Below are 18,319 nucleotides of genomic sequence, written 5' to 3'. Positions count from 1 at the left end.
GCCATCCTCATTACCTGCTCGGGTGGCGGCCTTGAGGCCGAACTCCATTAGAGCCGGGGCCCTTTCATGACCTCCCTGCTTCCAGTCCTGCTGCTCATGGCACTTCCAGAGCCGCTGTGGCCCTCAGCATTAGATTGCTGTGATTCAGATAATCCTGCGTGGAGAGGCCGGGCGGTCCTACTGTGAGCCACAGCGATCAGCACGTCATGAAAGAACCTCAACCTGGTGATTCACGTCGTAAGAACCAGCACTGATAAAACGTATTATTTGGCCCTGCCCCCCATATATAGGGCAAGAAATATTGAGAAAGTAAATAAACATAAAAAAAAAACCAAAATATTGTGATGCATTTCCATTATATGGAGGTGGAGCTGGTCCATTTGGATTATATTGCTTTTAATGGTGACATTTATGACTGTTCTGCTAATGGAACCCAGAGACATTTATATTTTCAATATTTATCCAGTAGTTACAGGGACAGTCCCCTGTAACTGTCTTGCTCAGGGACACGATGGTAGTAAGTGGGATTTGAACCTGGGTCTTCTGGTTCAGAAGTTGTGTGCACAACGTGGCAGAACATTCAGGAACAAATTAGAGTAATTTGTACTTGGCGATGGAGCAGCGTCATACCTTTGCGCAGAGGCTGTGGCATGGTGAGGACGAAGATGATGAGGAGGGAGGGCACGTCTCTGAAAAGCATGGGCACCTCTGGACGATCATCACCACACCTTCAAAGTGCAAACACACAGAAATGTATTAACATGATGCAACCGCCATGCAACAGCTCACCTCTGCAGGCTGAATTCTAAAACACTCAAGTCATGTATTCTGGACGGTGCTATAAAAAAATGAGAAGTCTGTCCCACATGTCCAGACACTTTAAATGCACGTCAGAGCTGATGACATTTTTAATTGTCCGGCAGGAGCTCTTGGTCGTAGTGTCGGGCGTGTTTGCGAGGCGGCGGTCGCTGCCAGATTGCCATCTCCATTTAAATGGGCTTTTTATAACAGCTGACAAGCGCTGCTTTAAGAAGCAGTTGAAAACCCACTTATTCAAAAAGTATTTCAGACGAATCTAACACTTACACACGCACACACACACACACTGCACAAAATAAAAAAAATAAAAATAATAATGAATAAAAAAATATATAATAATAATAATAATTTTTTTTCTTCGTCTAGCACTTCTTCGAGCATGTGGGGCCTCATCAGGGCTCTTAGTTTTGTAACTCAAAATCTATAGAAATCGAACGTGAATTGCTGGGGTCCTCTTCCTGTAAGTCGCTTTGGATAAAAGCGTTTGCACCTGTGACCTTGATTTGGGGGGGTTGGGAATCAGAGAAAAAGTCAAGCACATGAATCTAAATGTTGCTGTTAATATAAAAAAAAGACCATTAGCACAAGTCGCTGACGGAATCTGAAAACGCGAATGGATTACAATAGCGGACGTCTTTTTAAACAGCGTGAGACGAATGGCCCGGGGCCTTGGAGACCTGCCCTAGTCCAGGTCCTCTAACAAGGTCTTTTTAGCACCTAATTGCTCCCTGGTGAGCAGGCGGCTAAAAGCTCTTTCGGTCTAACAAGTATAAACGTAGCCGCTCTCCCCTTTCGACAGCAACGCCGCCACGGAGGCAGCCGGTAAGATCCCCACATCTCCCCAGAGACGGAGAACATTGGATTTCAACGTGTGAACCAGTCAGGAAAAAGAGACGAGATTTTCCGTGTAAACGGACTTGCTCAGTGAGCCAACAAACACCTTTTTGGTTAAAGTCACAGAGGCGCGGTGAAGGCTAATGAAACGAGGCTTTTAGCAGCTTTGATTGTTGGGATGTTAATACGATGGTGCTGATTTTGACCAGCAACCTTTTTGATGGGCTGCACACAATTGACAAAAAATGTGTGTGTGTGTGTGTGTGATATATATTTTTTTTTTTTTCTGATAATGGCTGCACCCATGCCAGAAATGATTACCGGTATCTATGGTGACCAATTCCCTGCTGCTATTGTTTGTATTGGCTACACAGACTGATTATAGGTGCGTGTGTGTATACGTGTGTGTGAGTGTGTGTGCCACGACTCACTCGGACTCCCGGCTGTGTGTGACCTGCGTCAGGCGGGTCCACGGGTTGTACGCCGAGTCGATGCTGTACAGCCGCATGTGCATGGCCAACACATGGAACAGCTGATCTGCGGGAACAAAAACCAAAACACGGCGTGATGTCATCATGCATTTAGAAATTAATACAAATCATCTATATAAGCAGGGCAAGAGCCACTGGGTAATTCATCAGTGTCCAATCACAACCACAAAAACCCAGAAGACACCAAAACAAAAGGTGGACGCGGTAGAGCAGAAACTCCACCAAAAAGCAATAAAACAAGCAGAGAAGATGCACTCTGTGGAATCTGCACACACACGGCCCAACTCGCCAACTCAAAGCCATCGATCTAAACAAAAACCCATCCCGCAAGCCCAACGGAACAGAAATACTGTTTTTGGATGATTTTATCCAACGTGCTGTTGGACGCACGATACATTTACTTGCCCACTTCTACTGGGTTTTTATTATTTATCTCACTGGCAAAAAAATATGGATGGGTAGGTACATCACTCTCACACCGAGAACTTTCTGTACTGTTAGTCCCAGTCACTTGTTATAGCCTGCCTGCTCTCTGATGAAGCAGAGACGAAACGCGGAGCAACACTGCCCCCTACAGGCTATAAGATGCACAACAATTTCATTTGTGCATCTGAACCGGTTTCAAAAGGCAAAATGAAACTGACATTACTTCTATTCCACAAGGCTACCTGCCCCATTGATGTTAGTGAACTTTATCACTGTATTTCACCTCATCAGAAAGTCTTCACAGTAAAATGTATCCCGTGGCATTGTGGGAGATGTGGGCCCTCCAGCCCGGTATCCCCCTGCCCAGCTGTGAGCGCTAATGTAGTGTGACCGGGGTAAAATTCCGCTGTCAGCGCCACCGTGTGTTTAATGTGGCAATGAAAGAGAAAGCTGAGCCGTGCTTGTCAGCATTTCATCAAGGTCTTGTGCTGGTCAGAGTAAAAAAGAACGTGGAATTTCACAACTTTCTGCACTAAAGTAGACAGCTTACAGCCCAACTCGCTTGGATTGCTGCTTCCTCCAGTCCTGTAAAGATTTGTACCAGGGATTTGAACTCACTCAGACAGGAGCGTTTGGCAGCGGCGCTGGCTCCGCCGCAGCACAGGTTTCCTCCTCGATGGACCAGCTCCAGCTCCAGGTTGGTCCTGAGGGAAGAGAAAGACAGTCGGTCTGACAAATCTAGTCGCTCCACTAATAATACGGATCTTTGGAGTTCCGTTCGCATTCTCGCATTAAGTTCAAGACATCAAAAGTGGACCAAGTATAATCATGTGGTGCAAATAAACAAATTACTCATGAAATATTAATAATGTATAATCTCTGCCTTCACCAATGTTTTTACGGTTTTACGCTGGAAATATGGTATAAACTGCATCTTTGGAATAATTAACAAGGAACACATCTCTTATTTAGTTGATCAGATTTAAGTGGTTTAATGTGCTTTTTGGACAATGCTGGGCTAAAATATTTGTGCATCTTACAACATTGCAAAAAAATAAAATAATTATGCAAAAATCCCAAGAAATCCTGCTTCTCTGAATACCATATTCAGCTTTGACTGCATTGCGACTGGTTATCATTGCCAATGATAAAAAAAATATTGTGTGCTGCATATTGTGACTTCCCTCGCTGGGTAGAGCTCATTTGCAGAGAGGCACGTCATTACACAGCTTCATTTTTCCAGACTCTGGTCTTCCATTAACCAAATAGCAGAATAATGATGAGTGCCTTTCCCCTCTGAAGTTGATTCTCATTGATCAGCATGGCGAGCGAACGATGGCAGAGGGGACAGCAAATGCCAAACCCTCAAATCATACCAGGTCAATACGACACTCCTTCTATCTCTATAAAACAGAAGAAGTAAACAGGCGTGGAATAAATGATGCTAGAGCAGACGCTAGGTGTAGATGTAATTATCCTGATCTGGAGACCCCACTTGTCCAAGGGGGTGGGGCAAATTGAAGGGCTTTTTAGAGAGCAGGAAAGAGGGAGGATGGGGGACAATTTCACCATGATAATGCAGCCGTGTCGAGCCCCATCTGGCTGCCGCTGATAAGAAAGGCTGCGTGTGAGGGGAATTTTCCACTCTTCCGTTCCTCTGGCAATATCTGCAGCGCTCGGTGAACACCGAGAGAGAGCGGGAGACGGATGGGAGAGTACAAAGAAAATGAGGGGGACGTAGACGCCCAGACAGGACAGGGACTGACATATAACAAAGGGTATGATGGCGAACATCAGACGTGACTGGCAGAGCAAAAGTAGCGAGCCAACCCCGTTCTGCTCCAACAACGTTCTCGCTCATCCCCTCAGGGACACATGGACACGTCGCAGACACCCTGTCACACCCCTCCGGTCACAGAAAATAAAAAGAGAACAATGGCACTTCAGTTATTTCAGGTATAAGGAAAGATACAGTTTCCCCCTAAATAATAATAATAATAAAAATAATGCTGACACCAACTCCGAGAGGATTAAACCAAAAAATAAAGTGAATATTTACAAATTAAAATAGAAAATGAGTTTCATCTAAAATAAAGGAGAGCATTTTTACCAATAAACACCACCCACTCCTCTGTTCATCAGTTACAAACGCAGAATCACATTCATTTTATTCCACTTTTTCAAAAAATATGGTGCCAATTCGGCTGGATGCATAAATCATTTTTTATCGTTATCATTGTATCATATTCTGTATTAAGATAAGATAAGATAAACCTTTATTAGTCCCACAAGTGGGAAATTGCACTTGTCACGGCAGAAAGTGGATAGAAGCAGAAGGTAATAGCAGCAAAAAAAATAAGATAAATATGTACCTGTATATATGTACAAATTTACAATTTAAACAGTTAACAATTTAACAGAATGTGCCAAAGTGTGTGGTCAGCTGTGAGGTCTTTGTTATAGAGAAGAATGGTTAAAACTAGCACGAAACGGTAGTGCATGTTGTCGGATTTGAGTTACGGGTTATAAAAACAAAAAAGTAAGAGAATTAAATAGGAAAAATAAGAAAGAAGCTCAGAAATGAGCAGAGCTGCCGTAACGGGCTGCCACTCGCTGGGGGCGCCGGAAGAAATGTATATTTGTATATATTATTATATTTGTATTATATTATTATATGTCTTCTTTTAAGCTAGCTTTTCTTTTTTTTTACGCCACACACAGTATTTAAAATACCTCTCCGGCTCAGGGACAGCATTATAATGATAATAAAGATATTCTGATTCATTTGGTAATAGATTAATAGATTTTGTAGGACTGTACGACTGATGTGCACAGATTAACCATGAAAACACGACTATTTGGAGAGCAGGCAGACATCCATGACCCATGTTCCGTACTTTCTGGCCTTTTAGAATCAAATAGAATCCCCATTCCAAAATATGGCTTTGTTTGCATCTGTTGATATTATCGTAGGAATATTCTGGCCTAACTTTTTATTTTGATTTTAATTTTGATGTTACATTTACATTTACAGCATTTATCAGATGCCCTTATCCAGAGCGACTTACAATCAGTATTACAGGGACAGTGTCCCTGGAGCAATTTAGGGTTAAGTGTCTTGCTCAGGGACACAATGGTAGTAAGTGGGATTCGAACCTGGGTCTTCTGGTTCATAGGTGAGTGTGTTACCCACTAGGCTACTACCAATGTTATTACCCATCTTTACCTGGCCACTGAATACATGAAGAGGAAGTCATTGTCGGGAGAGCCGGGATTCCTGCCATAGTCCATGTATTTCTTCTGTGTAGTGTTTTTAATGTCCTTTATCACCGACTCCATCTCTTTACTCAGGTTGGTCTCGGTCTGAAATTGAACAAACATGTTCGATTTGGAAAAGACATGGCCATGCCAAAACACCAAAAAAGAAATAATGAACAGTTTCAGCCAGCACAAGAGCTGAATGGACTCAGTCACCATCCCAAAAAAAATAAAAAAAATCAATGAAATGAAGGAAAATTAAATCCCCACATGGAGGAAAAAGAAAAGTGCAAACAGCCTTACAGTGAAGCTTACTGGGAAAATCCCCAGCTGATCCTGCAGGTCCTCCACCTCCTTCACCAGAACGTGGGCGGGCTTGTGGCAGGGCGCGTGCCAGGCGCCCGCCTCCGTCACCTGGCCGGGCCGGCAGGGCAGCACGCTGTTGGCAAACTGTCGGCAGAGGGGACAGGTGAACTCGCCCTTATCCACAGAGAAGCCCTGCAGCACCTGGTCATTCTGAGGAGCAACACATAAAAGCCTGTCAAAAACACATACATACATACATACATACATACAGACACTTCTTATTCAATATTCCAGTTTATTGACCCGTATGCATTGGTCATTTTAAAATCTCAATCAAAAATGCAATAAATCATAAACAGTCTACAAATTACAATTTTCTGATATTCACTACAACATTATTATTGGTCGTCTCATTCATCTGATGATTTATGTTCCAAGGGAAATTTTAATAAACACAAGATAAGCACAGAGTTTACATTACCAGACATTATAGAGATTATGCATCTCTCATGTAAAAAAAAAAGACGGGTTGACAGGTTGAAGTAATGTGGTGTCAACATGTCTCCCGGTGTTCTGACTCCATACCAAGTGCGTCCAGCGCGCAGCGTGATGAATTACTGCCCTCGCAGTAAACGTTTGGGCAAGCGGCCCTCTGGAATATCCGTTTGAAAAGCCAATCACTTTGACGGATGGACTACTAATGGGTTGTCATATTCACAGGAAGGCGCATCTCGGCTGCACATACGTACGACTCGAGCTCAACAAAAGCAGTGAAACGCCTGTTATGTATGAACAGAAATGACTGTGTGCATCTAGTGTGGCGACTGATTTATGCCATCTGCAAGGTAAAAACCCACCCGTAGGGACTCCATGTAGGATTTATGGCAGTCTATGTGAAGGGTGTGTCCGCAGGTCTGTACGTACACCCCTCCATCCCAACCAATGGACACTGACTGCAGACACGAGCTCTGCAACGAAAACACACAAGCTGCTTTGTAAATGGACCCAGACGAGGCCTTGAGAATAGACAGAGAAAATTCTAAACATTTAGATTACATTAAACATGATGAATTATTTTTACATTTGTGGCATTTTTCATATTTTCTTGTCCAGAGTGCCTTACAATCAGTAGTTACAGGGACAGTCCCCCCCCTGGAGACACTCAGGGTTAAGTGTCTTGCTCAGGGACATAGTAGTAGTAAGTGGGATTTGAACCTGGGTCTTCTGGTTCACAGGCGAGTGTCTGACCAACTAGACAAGTACCACCCCCCAAGCAACAACTGCTTCGGTGGATTTGGTGGGTTTTTGTTCAATCAACAGTAGCTTTCATTTATAAATATCTCAGTTTCATACAAAATGTATGATGTAATAACGATGTAATAACTTGTCAATTGTCATTGTGAAATACTGCAGCACAGCACACAGTGACACGGTGAAATGTGTCCTCTGTATTTAACCATCCCCCTGAGTGAGCAGTGTGCACCATGACAGGCGCCCGGGGAGCAGTGTGTGGGGACGGGACCTTGGCGGTTCGGGATTCGAACCTGCAACCGTCTGATTACGAGAACGCTTATTTACCCACTAGGCCACCACTTCCCCTTCTTCATAAATCAGGTTAAACTGGCTGCTTGTAGATTTCTGGACGCAGTCTAATATTTACAGTGATTAGGTCAGTTGAGGGTGGGTCAGATTTGATAATATAGGCGCTTTCCAATAAAAATCCACAAAGGAAATGTTGTAAATGTTTACTTTACTTTATTTTGCAGATGCTTTTATCCAAAGCGACTTACAGGAGGAAGACATCAGCAATTCCCGTTCGATTTCCATCTTCTAAATGTTTGTCTGCTAAAGCCACTGAGGATTGTGGGTCATTGATTTGTGCATTTTTGGCCACTCACTTCTTTAAAGAATCGTTGCAGCAGCGTCAGTCTGACGTCGCAGGCGGCGCCGCATGTGTCCTCGGGGTAGATGTGCTCCTCGTCGCTGGTGGGCAGCCGCTTGGGCTGGTCATTCCTGCTCCGGTGGCCCAGCACTGCGACACACGGCGCCACTGATCAGCCTTAACAACCATTTTCATCTTAAGCCCTCCATCACAGCTTCTAGACAGCTACATTGCACAGTCTCTCCAAAAGCTCCTCTGGAGTGTTTCACCACGCCCATCCTGCTCACCACCATGACGCTGTCCGAGAAGCCCTCAGCCACCAACAGGGCAGACAAATGACTTCATTAGCGCAGCATTTAACCCGCCATTTCATCGACCGTCCACGCCTGTTGCTTCTCAGAACAGGACCCACTTTATAAAGTGTAGTGGTGTTCGTACAGGTCTGAAATGCCACTTTTTTACCTGAGGAGGCCTGAAGCAGGACCACCAGTCCAAACGGCCTGTCGTCGGTGGAGGATCCGCTCTGGCCACAGATGACGCAGTCGTACAGAACCTCGCAGTCGGGCTGCTCCGACGCGCCCAGGTCCATGGCGGTGTCTGCTTCTGGCGACTCTGACAGGAGGAGGTTAAAAGGAATATAAATCACCATGACAACCAGAAAAAAAAAAAAACAGAACTATCTTCTACAAACAACGATAAAGGATGTAGCAGATTAGAATTCTTTAATACAAAAGATGCTTTACATTCAAATCCATATAGAAATAAAGCAAAGTGCTGGACAATGGAGATGAATAATGTAGCTTTAATGAGGACAGAAACGGTCTCTGCGGAAAGTTAATCTATTCCGAGCACAAAATCTAAAGGGCTTTTTTCTCCTCTCTTCATTAAATTAACACACACAGAGTATGAGGGAGAGAGGAGAGCTGCCGCGTGGAAAACAACAAAAACATTACGGCTAATGTAGTGTGAAACACCCACTATTTAGACTGTGTGTGTGCGTGTGTGTGTGTGTGTGTGTGTGAGCATGCGTGTGTGTGTGTGTGTGCGTGCCCCCATCAGTGAAGGTCAGTCGCTGATCCTGTGAAATGGAGGAAAGAACGTTCTCGTAAACGGATGGTATAAAATGTCCAGAGGAAAACAAGGACTTCAGAGAAATTCACAGAACACACACACACACACACACACACACACACACACCACTCAGAATACACCATAACCAGACACATTATTGAGAGGGGAAAAGATAAATCTATTTTTTGGTGTATAGAATTGCAGGTCACATTCTTCAATGGAACTTGCAAAATGTAAATATCAGTAATAGACTAAACAAACACACACACACACACACACACACACTGCAGAGAGAGCAACGACTGGCATAACGCGGAAGATTAATTACTTTTAGGTGGAATTAGTTCTAAATGTTAAAGACAGTGTTCAATTTAGTAGTAAATATCAGGCAGAAATGTCACAGCCGCGGCGGCAGGGCTGATTTATGGCTTTCGGCCGCCAGAGAGCGAAGATCACAGGAGAAAATAAAATGGTTTTCATTCGCAGACGTGGCGAACGAGTGAGAGTCAGGCCTGAGGCAATCCAGACACGTGGACACACACACACACACACACACATACACATACACAAAGTGCCTTACAGACTGTACCACAATAGGAAAAATAATAACTGTCTGGTTGCAAGTCTACAGAAAAAAGATGGAACTATGGGTCATGGAAAAAAAAATAAAAAATTGGGCCAAAAAATACAAAATTATTAGTTATTGTGAATTGCAATTTGCATTTTACTAAATTTTAAAATGTTCATATTATGCAACTGATATTTATTTCTTTGCATAATTGCTCCGCTCTCGCTCATCCGGAAACTAAAAGCCAATATATTGACTGATATATTGAAGATACTGGCAGTTCAACACTCGCGTCAAAATCATTTAACTTCCATAAATCAGTTACGATTTTGGCTTTTTGGTTTTATTTAAATCTAGCAGAGCAAAAAGAGATTTTTCCCCTATTGTTAAAAAAATCCAATTCAGAAGGTCTTCTCCCTCATTCCCTTTATCTCGATAGCCTTGTCAACTCAGAGTATTGCTGCTGTTGAGTTAAATAATATTTAAAAAAAATCTTTGCCATTTGACCAATTCGCCTGTTTAAAATCCCAGCGCAAATGTTTGTCCTCAGTGACCTTACACTCCAATCTGTGACAACAAACGTGACGGCAGAGAGCCCCACCAGACCATTCTTCACGTCGATAAACCTGAACATTAGGCATAAGCCATAAAACAAACACGGTTTAATGTCATCGGGGACGTCTGTGTAACCCTGGCGGATGTGAGGAATTCTTTGCAGAATTAACTCACGAAAGGCTGCTGGACCAGACATCCCTGGAAGATGAGAATGTGCAGACCAGCTGGTTCTCACCAACATCTTCAACATCTCACTGAGCTCTGTCATTGTTCCAACATGTCTCAAGGCCACCACCCTGTGCCTTCAGTGTCTCAAAAGAAGGGCTTTCTCAAAAGGGCCTTACTTCCTGCGGAGACTGAGGAAAGCCCATCTCCCACCACCAGCCTTTCCACGCTCTGCCACATATGTTCAGAACACATCTCTATTACATTTCTACTACAGCAGCAGTTGCACATTGTTACTCTGCACCTTCATGACTTGTTGTTTAAAATGTTCCATGCAGCACCAGGTTCCCCAGAAACGTTGTCTGGTTTCACTACCTACTGTCTAACACGTATTAGCACTCAGTCATCGGGATCCACATTATTCATCCACTAAGCACTACATCAAAAAGGTCCCTCTGCGAAAGGACCCTCTACTAACTCCATGGGCCCTCAACCCCAACATCCTGGGTCACCTTGTAGTGGAGAAAAGGCTCTCTGAGAAGAGAACAAGGTCCAAATCCCATACATGATCAGGTATAATTCTTCATCTTCACTACAGTGCAAATGACTGGACTAGATCCAAAAGGCCACAATGGTCAATTCATCATAAATAATTATTATAAAGATCTGTACTTGTTATACCTTTTTTTCAACAAATCCGTGATGCCACATTGGCATTAATAACAGTAATGAAATAAAGATTGGGCTGGAGACCATGGTGATGATAATCCAATCTTTTCTTGAGGTCAAAATATTAATCCATGAAATTTGCCACACATAAAACAGAAACATGGTGTTCTATGTCCAATTCATTCAAGTGTACTTTTTAATACCTCTGTCTGAGCAAATTCTGAGTTTTTATCTACCCTAGACTATTTCTTGAACATTTACTAAACCAAAGACATAAGAATGTTCAGAAAAAAAAGCTGGAGGACTGCATTATAGTTTTGGACAAGAGAACAGGATTATGAAGCATGCTCCCTCAGAGTTTGTTTGGTGAAGCCTCCTACTAGAGGAGCTCAAATGTTTTGGACCGATGATGTGGGCCGGCAGATTGTACGATTGCAGATTAAGGGCCAGTGGTGGTGTTCCACAATGACAATCGCTTCACTTTTTCCACCAGAGCAAAGTGGTCCTGGTTTACTAATGAGCCTCTTTTGGCTCCATTTACTCGCTCACTGTGGCGCGATAGCTTACCCACGTCCATGGCCGTCTCCATGAAGCTCTTCTGCCTGGAGGCGAACTCGGCCAGGAGCTTCTGCTGTCGCTCCCGAGCCCTCTGGCGTCTGCAGTCAAGAAAAAACAAAACAATGGTCAGAAGGGACCAAACTCAACACACACATATAAAAGCCTTCTTTATAAGTTCAACTGGTTAAAATCAATACCATAAACTACCAGATCGGGTCTGCATTGTGAATAATAGTGGGTGGTAGTAGCCTAGTGGGTAACACACTCGCCTATTAACCAGAACACCTGGATTCGAATCCCACTAACTACCATCGTGTCCCTGAGCAGGACACTTAACCCTGAGTGTCTCCAGGGGGGACTGTCCCTGTAACTACTGATTGTAAGTCGCTCTGGATAAGGGCGTCTGATAAATGCCGTAAATATAAATGTAAATGAATAATGTTTTATGTTTTAAACTTCATGGTGATTCATTTAAAGGTTATGATATGGAAAAAGATTTTTATTTAAATGATTTGTAATCTTTATTTAGGTACTTTGTGCCAACGTACTATAAAAGCCAATGGTTTGCAATGAAAGATTGAGATAAAAAAAAAAAAAAAAAAAAAAAAATGATGAACGGACGTGGTGGGGAACATCGCCGATGGGAGGAGTTTACTGCCGGATGTCATGGAGCTTAGTGCTTGGCTGTAAATAGAGTCCGCTAATAAGAACCCAGAAATATATTCTGACAGCAGCGCCACAGCCCAGCCGCTCAGGGACGGGCGTCGTCAGGGCCGGACCCACCATCATTCTCACTTCCCATCACTTCCCTGTCCATGCGTGCTCTCCCTCGTCTCCTTGGCATCTTTATTCGCTACTAGTCCAGAATATATTTCTTTCACTTTAAAAAAGAAATAAGTAAATAAATAAATAAATAAATAAAAAGAAGGACAGTGGTGGCCTAGCCTGCAAGGTATGGTCCCCCCACACTGCGCCTGTCATGGCTGCCAATGTTCACCATTTCCATTTACAGCATTTACCAGACGCCCTTATCCAGAGCGACTTACAATCAGTATTTACACGGACAGTCCTCCCCTGGAGACACTCAGGGACACGATGGTAGTAAGTGGGATTTATAGGCGAGTGTGTTACCCACTAGGCTACTACCACCAAGGGTGATGGTTAAATACAGAGGACACGTTTAACTGTGACACCATGTGCTGTGCTTCACAATGACAACCACTTCACTTTCAGAAGAAAGATAAATTAATGGATCATCATGGAGTCTTTCCACCTACGTTTCATCATCATTAAAGAACAATGAGGGCGACAGTGGACTCTTCTTCATTTTGCTCTTCGTCTAATACGGTTAAAGTTCTTCAGAGGCGGGTTCTCCTTCCACTCCCTAAAACCGCTTTGCATATATTACATCTGTGAAAATATAATAACCTACCTCTCTTCCTTATCCATGGTCTTCTTGTCAGAGGGGCTGCTCTTTTTGGGGGGAACTGGTGGACACACCTTGCCGCAGATCTCCTGGATGCAGCGCTTGCTCTGGCGACTCCGGGTGGCAGCTTTGGCCAGGATGCGTTCGATGGCGGTGATGCCGTCACCGTGGGCCAGGCGCTCAGCGTGGGGCTGCTCCAGCCAGACGTCCGACAGAGAGTTCTGTCTGGCCGACAGCTTCTGGTGGAGCTTGACCAGAAGAGACAGCATGCTCTCGCGGATCTCCAGGATCTCGGTCACCAGCTGGGGCTGTGTGCCGGGCGGGAGCCAGCGAGAGGCTGAGCTCTTGGGCCGCACTGCCTGGCTGGCCTCCCGACTGCTGCGGTTGATGATCTCCTGGAACTTCTTCCTCCTCTCTGCAACCAAACTGAAGACTTGGGCTTCCCTCAGGTTCTACACACACACACACACACACACACACACACACACACACACACACACACACACACACCAAAAGGAAAGTTGCCAGTCAAGAAAGGACTACAGATAAAAATGGATTTTCACACATGCAAATAAAAGTGTTCGGGGTTATTTCAAGCACAAAAAACACATGAACTGACTTTCATTCAAGACCTACAAAGTATAAAATGCCCTCCTCTCCATTGACATTATTTTTGTAACAAAATAACAGTATCTTGGGTCCTTGTGCATTGATTTTAATAGGATATTTCCCCTCCGCTACAACCAAAAATATATTGAAATATTTCCTTGTTTCTTTGTTTCAACACAAGATGGAGATATTGCCCTGATGAAGACAGCATCTTCACAAAACAATCGTAAACAGAGAAAGATTCTGCTAGTCATGAGTCGAATATACGAAATGGCAATGCAGCCACAGTTCGGCACTTTTTCTAAAATTGTGGTATTTTACAATAAACAAACGCCGTAAATTCCAGAACACCGTTTTTCTGTAAAAAAAAATCCACTAGCACAATCAGACGAGTAGCCCATGATGTGATGAACGCTGAATCACACCAATAACTGGCCACATGCCCCTCAAAACATGAACGGTTGAAATGAAATTCCCCAAAATATTTTTAAACTACACTTCTGAAAACCCTGAACAGCTTAACAGTGTTTCTTCCTCCAAGCATGCACAGCCCAAGCCCAAGTAAAATAGGGCATAAGTCCGGGCATAGATTTACATGACTTGTAGTTCTGGAGTATGGAAGCAAAAATATTATAGAACTGAGCTAGTTTTAAATGAAAATTAAAACTGAGCTAGTTTTAAATGAAAATTCTCTTTTCAAATTCCATGTCTTTTTCCAGTCTTTTAATGAATGTAGGAAGTCCTTAATACAAGATGATTCATTTATTTATTAAATCAGAATGTGATTATACTGGGCTGGTTATATTGGCTGGATCTGGTTTTTGTGGGGATCATGACCCTACTAACACTAGACACTTCGAAATCACTTCTAATGACACCCCTGGTATAGTCTGTGGAGCATCAGAATCCAGGAATAAAGTACAGCCATGTTTACTCTGACATGTTCTGTGGTGGCTATATTTCTCTCCGAGGTGGCAGATCCTTCAAGCATCCAACTGATCTGCGATTATGAAGCCAGACATCCTTGGAGAAGCGGCCCGTATGCGGAGGAGCGGTTAATGTGAAATATGTCTGATGAGCAGAGCATTGACCTGACCCGACCGGGGAGCTGTTAAACGCCCATCCGTCACGGCGTGGCCACAGCGGCATCAATCAGGCTGACATGCGGTTAAGAACGGGCCTCACCCAAACACTGCATTTAACACTTAATTAGTCTGAGCACTCTGAAGGTACAAGGCTCCAGATCAAAGCAGGCTAGCTCAGAACAATTGTCAGGATTTATGAGTCTGGCTCAAATGAAACACACACACACACACACACACCGCTAAGCACTTAGCAGATGTTATACACCATATGAGGAGAAGGTCAAAAGATGGCCTCCTGATCACTAAACATCACAGTAACTGAGGACAAGGCAGACACAGTATCAGCTACCTCTCTCCAATTCCCCGACAGGCGCCTGGAGCTCTGCAAAAAAACAAAACAAAACCACAGACCACAGTGAAGAACAACCAAACCCACACACACACACACACACACACACACCGCCAGGGCATCTCATCTCAGCAATCAGATCTCCACACTCCTCAAAAGCAAAAAAAAAAATCAGGACAAAGGAACGGAACCTGAACTCACAGATGGACGATCAATTTCTGGAATCATTTCTTAAATGCACAATGCATAATATATTATGTGCTCGTCAATATATGCAATTGTGTTTTGATGCAAATGTATACTTTGGGCCGCCTTGGACTAGGCAGCATGTCATCTGTTGTGAATAAAGACCTGGCTGAACGTGGAGGTGTCTTCACTGGTGCTTGGTGGAGGTTCTCGTTTCACCTCGGGGGCCGTCTCAGGGACCCTCACCCGCACGTAGTTGATGACGTGGTGAAGGTTGGCGAGGAGGTTGGTGCTGGGGAACCAGCTGTCATGGCAGTTCTCCTCAATGCAGGGTACCTGGACCACATTACACCACATTAAAGGCCAGATTTACTGAGCAGATAATGAGAAACAACTACTAGTTTTGTATGTTGGAGAGGAGAAATTGACAGCCCTCCCAGACTTTTATGTTAACCTGTAATTATTTCTGACCCCAAGATTAACCGTAGGCATGAATAACAGCTCTTAAACCCCCTACTTTCTGGTTATGGAGGATTTAATGAGTTGCCTATGTGGCACGCCCAGGTGTAGCACAGTGTCCATCACCTTTCTCCTCTGTTTCTTTCCATTCTCTACACTCCTAATACCCCCCCACACCACTACCAACACTAAAATTGATAACCTGCACGTCAATTCTCATGAAACCAGCGGTGCATGAGGTGTATCCTTTACAGACTGTCTGACCTTCCCCGGAACTAGTCTAGTGTCTGGTGTAAGCCACCTGTAAAATGAGTGAAAAGCACTGTACCTCCTCACCAGGCCCATCCTGCACCTGGCTGTCCAGGCCAAGTTCTATCAGGTACAGCACCATGCACAGCACGTGTTCAGACATGTTCTGATGGTCCATCCAGATCTGAAGCACACACAGACACACACACGTTGCATGAAAACTCAAAATTCCATCCTTTAGAGCTTTAACATCCAGTCAGGTAAGCATGCTGTGTGAATGTTGGCCAAAGCGTGGTGGGTAATGAGAGGTGTAACGACCCAGACTAAAGCAGGGAACTGCTGTAGCGAAAGAAAAAAAAAGAATTCAAAATGAAAATGCAAAGCTGCTGTTACTTTGTTTTTTCTCCTGATACGAAATATTCGGTTTATAAATGGATTCCTGGCACCCTCTGCAATAAAAAGGAACGGCATGGGTCACCGCAGAGGGAAGATGCACCTTGTAAAGCAGGGTGAAAATGACGATGTGCAGCGTCTTGCAGTGCAGCAGCCGGACCAAGCCCTCGTAGCACGGGTGGAGAGCCGTCCGCTCTTTGTAAGGCGGCCACGGGTTCCCGGAGTGAAGTCCAGATTGCTTTAAACTGTACCAACACACGACAAGACATCTGAAGCACTGAACAGAACACCGTAAGAACATATTAAACAATAAAAAAAGGCATAAGTCACTGTAGCAATGGAAATATTTAGACAAACATTATGGCGAAGGTTCGGCACCATCATTGACCCCATTAACATTTAAAGGACAACAGGTCCTCTATTCTGTTCCGTCTGACAGGCAGGCCATCATCGTGACAGTGCACAGAAACGTGCCATCCAGTGCTGATGGAGGAAACGTCCTTACAAGAGATAAAACTCCGCCCTACATGGCAGGCTGCTCTTCCTTTAAACGGCGGAAGAATTAAAGTTCAGCCAGGATGGTTGGAATTAAAAACATTACCATTTTTACAAAATGCAGAAGTGCAGAACATTACCAGCTGAAAGGTTTTGAAATTTAAATGTGCTGGAAACTTGCATCTGGTAATATTGCAGCAGTGCATTCAGTGTTTTTTAATTTATAATGAGACAAACCTGATCAAAATAGACTTAAATAGCTTATTATCAATGGGACATAAATTGTTGTTTTTAAATAGGGACCCTTTTGAATTTGGCAAAATAAATACATGAATTGAGCTCTGGACGAAAAATGGAATGGACTATACTATTTCAGTGAACAGCCAGACAATAAATCAACTTCAGGAGAAGGCTCACATCCGTCTTTCTTCAGCCCAGCACAAAGCGGATGGAATATGGAAAGCTTTTCCCCACCACTTCTATTAGACCCAGGCCTGAAAATATTGATCATCCCTGACAGTCAGCTAATTGGAACCAGGCTGTGTTACCTGAGAGCATCTGAGCTTTGGAGGTCCTGAAGGTCAGGTGTGAACCGTGACCTTGTAGAACATTGTTTTTTCCATTTTATTTCCAGCAACATGAAGTAAATATATTACTAAACCCACGCACATGAAGGACTGGATTCATCCATATCCCCGAAATGACTCACAATGCAGAGTATCGGTCCATGGCCGACTGCACGTCCCTCCGATACACCGTGCGCAGAATCACCATGATGGGGTCGAACTCCTTCTCCCAAACTTCAGCTGCAGGGCAAGAGAGCGGCATTTTTCAGCTTTTCTTGCACAATGTTGTGCTCAACTGCCCTCAAGTGGCAATAAACACGAACAACCTCCCATTGGCACAGATGCGTTTTGGTCACATTAGAGGATGCCAGAGAACCGGAGGTCAGTAAACTACAAAAACCGCGCTAAGTGCACAGCCTACAGTAGAAACATCAGGTTGCAGAATGCAGACAGGACAGGGCAATAACGAGGCAGAAAAAGACCAAAAAACACAAGGGGGTCTATAATTCCACCAAACGCAGCACACCACTGCCCTCTTCAGGCTCTCGGGAGGTAAAACAAGCTAATGAATAGTCTGGTGCACATCCAAAAATGCTTTTATCTTGTAAAGCACGTCTGGTGTTCACTGGCATTGTCTGGCAGTGGAGTGCTTTTACCTTTCGGTGTGTACATTCCCTGCTGCATGGAGCCCCCGGGCTCGAACACGGGTGCTTTAAAATCCGCTACAGCCGACAGCATCTCCTCAAAGCTGCAACTGCCTGGCACAATGCCGCTCTTGGGGTTGGGGTTCTCCGGTATCTGTTGGAGAACTCATCAAGGAGAACATGCAAACCTACATATGTGGGACCAAAGTGAGACGGATGCGGGTTCCTCTCTACGGCGGTAGCTTTAAACGTACAC

The 18,319-nt window shown here is 44.1% G+C and overlaps 1 protein-coding gene across 11 annotated transcripts in view; it reads right to left on the bottom strand.

Annotated features, from left to right (window-relative positions):
* Positions 1-18,319, bottom strand: part of LOC114796616 (E3 ubiquitin-protein ligase ubr3) — a 31,593-nt gene that overhangs the window by 5,752 nt on the left and 7,522 nt on the right. For 4 of the 11 annotated variants that reach the window (XM_028990959.1, XM_028990958.1, XM_028990957.1 and 1 more), the window contains exons 18-33: positions 18,076-18,217; positions 17,563-17,659; positions 16,462-16,603; positions 16,045-16,149; positions 15,423-15,593; positions 15,072-15,104; positions 13,035-13,480; positions 11,612-11,700; positions 8,479-8,628; positions 8,033-8,166; positions 6,992-7,102; positions 6,132-6,344; positions 5,797-5,933; positions 3,189-3,274; positions 2,085-2,190; positions 631-728 (exon numbers count right to left, since the gene is read on the bottom strand). In XM_028990959.1, the coding sequence (XP_028846792.1) occupies positions 631-728; positions 2,085-2,190; positions 3,189-3,274; positions 5,797-5,933; positions 6,132-6,344; positions 6,992-7,102; positions 8,033-8,166; positions 8,479-8,628; positions 11,612-11,700; positions 13,035-13,480; positions 15,072-15,104; positions 15,423-15,593; positions 16,045-16,149; positions 16,462-16,603; positions 17,563-17,659; positions 18,076-18,217 (2,260 nt within the window). The remainder of the gene's footprint in view (positions 1-630; positions 729-2,084; positions 2,191-3,188; positions 3,275-5,796; positions 5,934-6,131; positions 6,345-6,991; positions 7,103-8,032; positions 8,167-8,478; positions 8,629-11,611; positions 11,701-13,034; positions 13,481-15,071; positions 15,105-15,422; positions 15,594-16,044; positions 16,150-16,461; positions 16,604-17,562; positions 17,660-18,075; positions 18,218-18,319) is intronic. The other 7 variants (XM_028990963.1, XM_028990964.1, XM_028990965.1 and 4 more) reach the window with 3 other exon arrangements.

Source organism: Denticeps clupeoides, chromosome 9, assembly GCF_900700375.1.
Source record: "Denticeps clupeoides chromosome 9, fDenClu1.1, whole genome shotgun sequence".
NCBI classification, from domain to species: Eukaryota; Metazoa; Chordata; class Actinopteri; order Clupeiformes; family Denticipitidae; genus Denticeps; species Denticeps clupeoides.
Note: the sequence above shows the minus strand (reverse complement) of the source record. Positions and strands in the feature narration are given on the sequence as shown.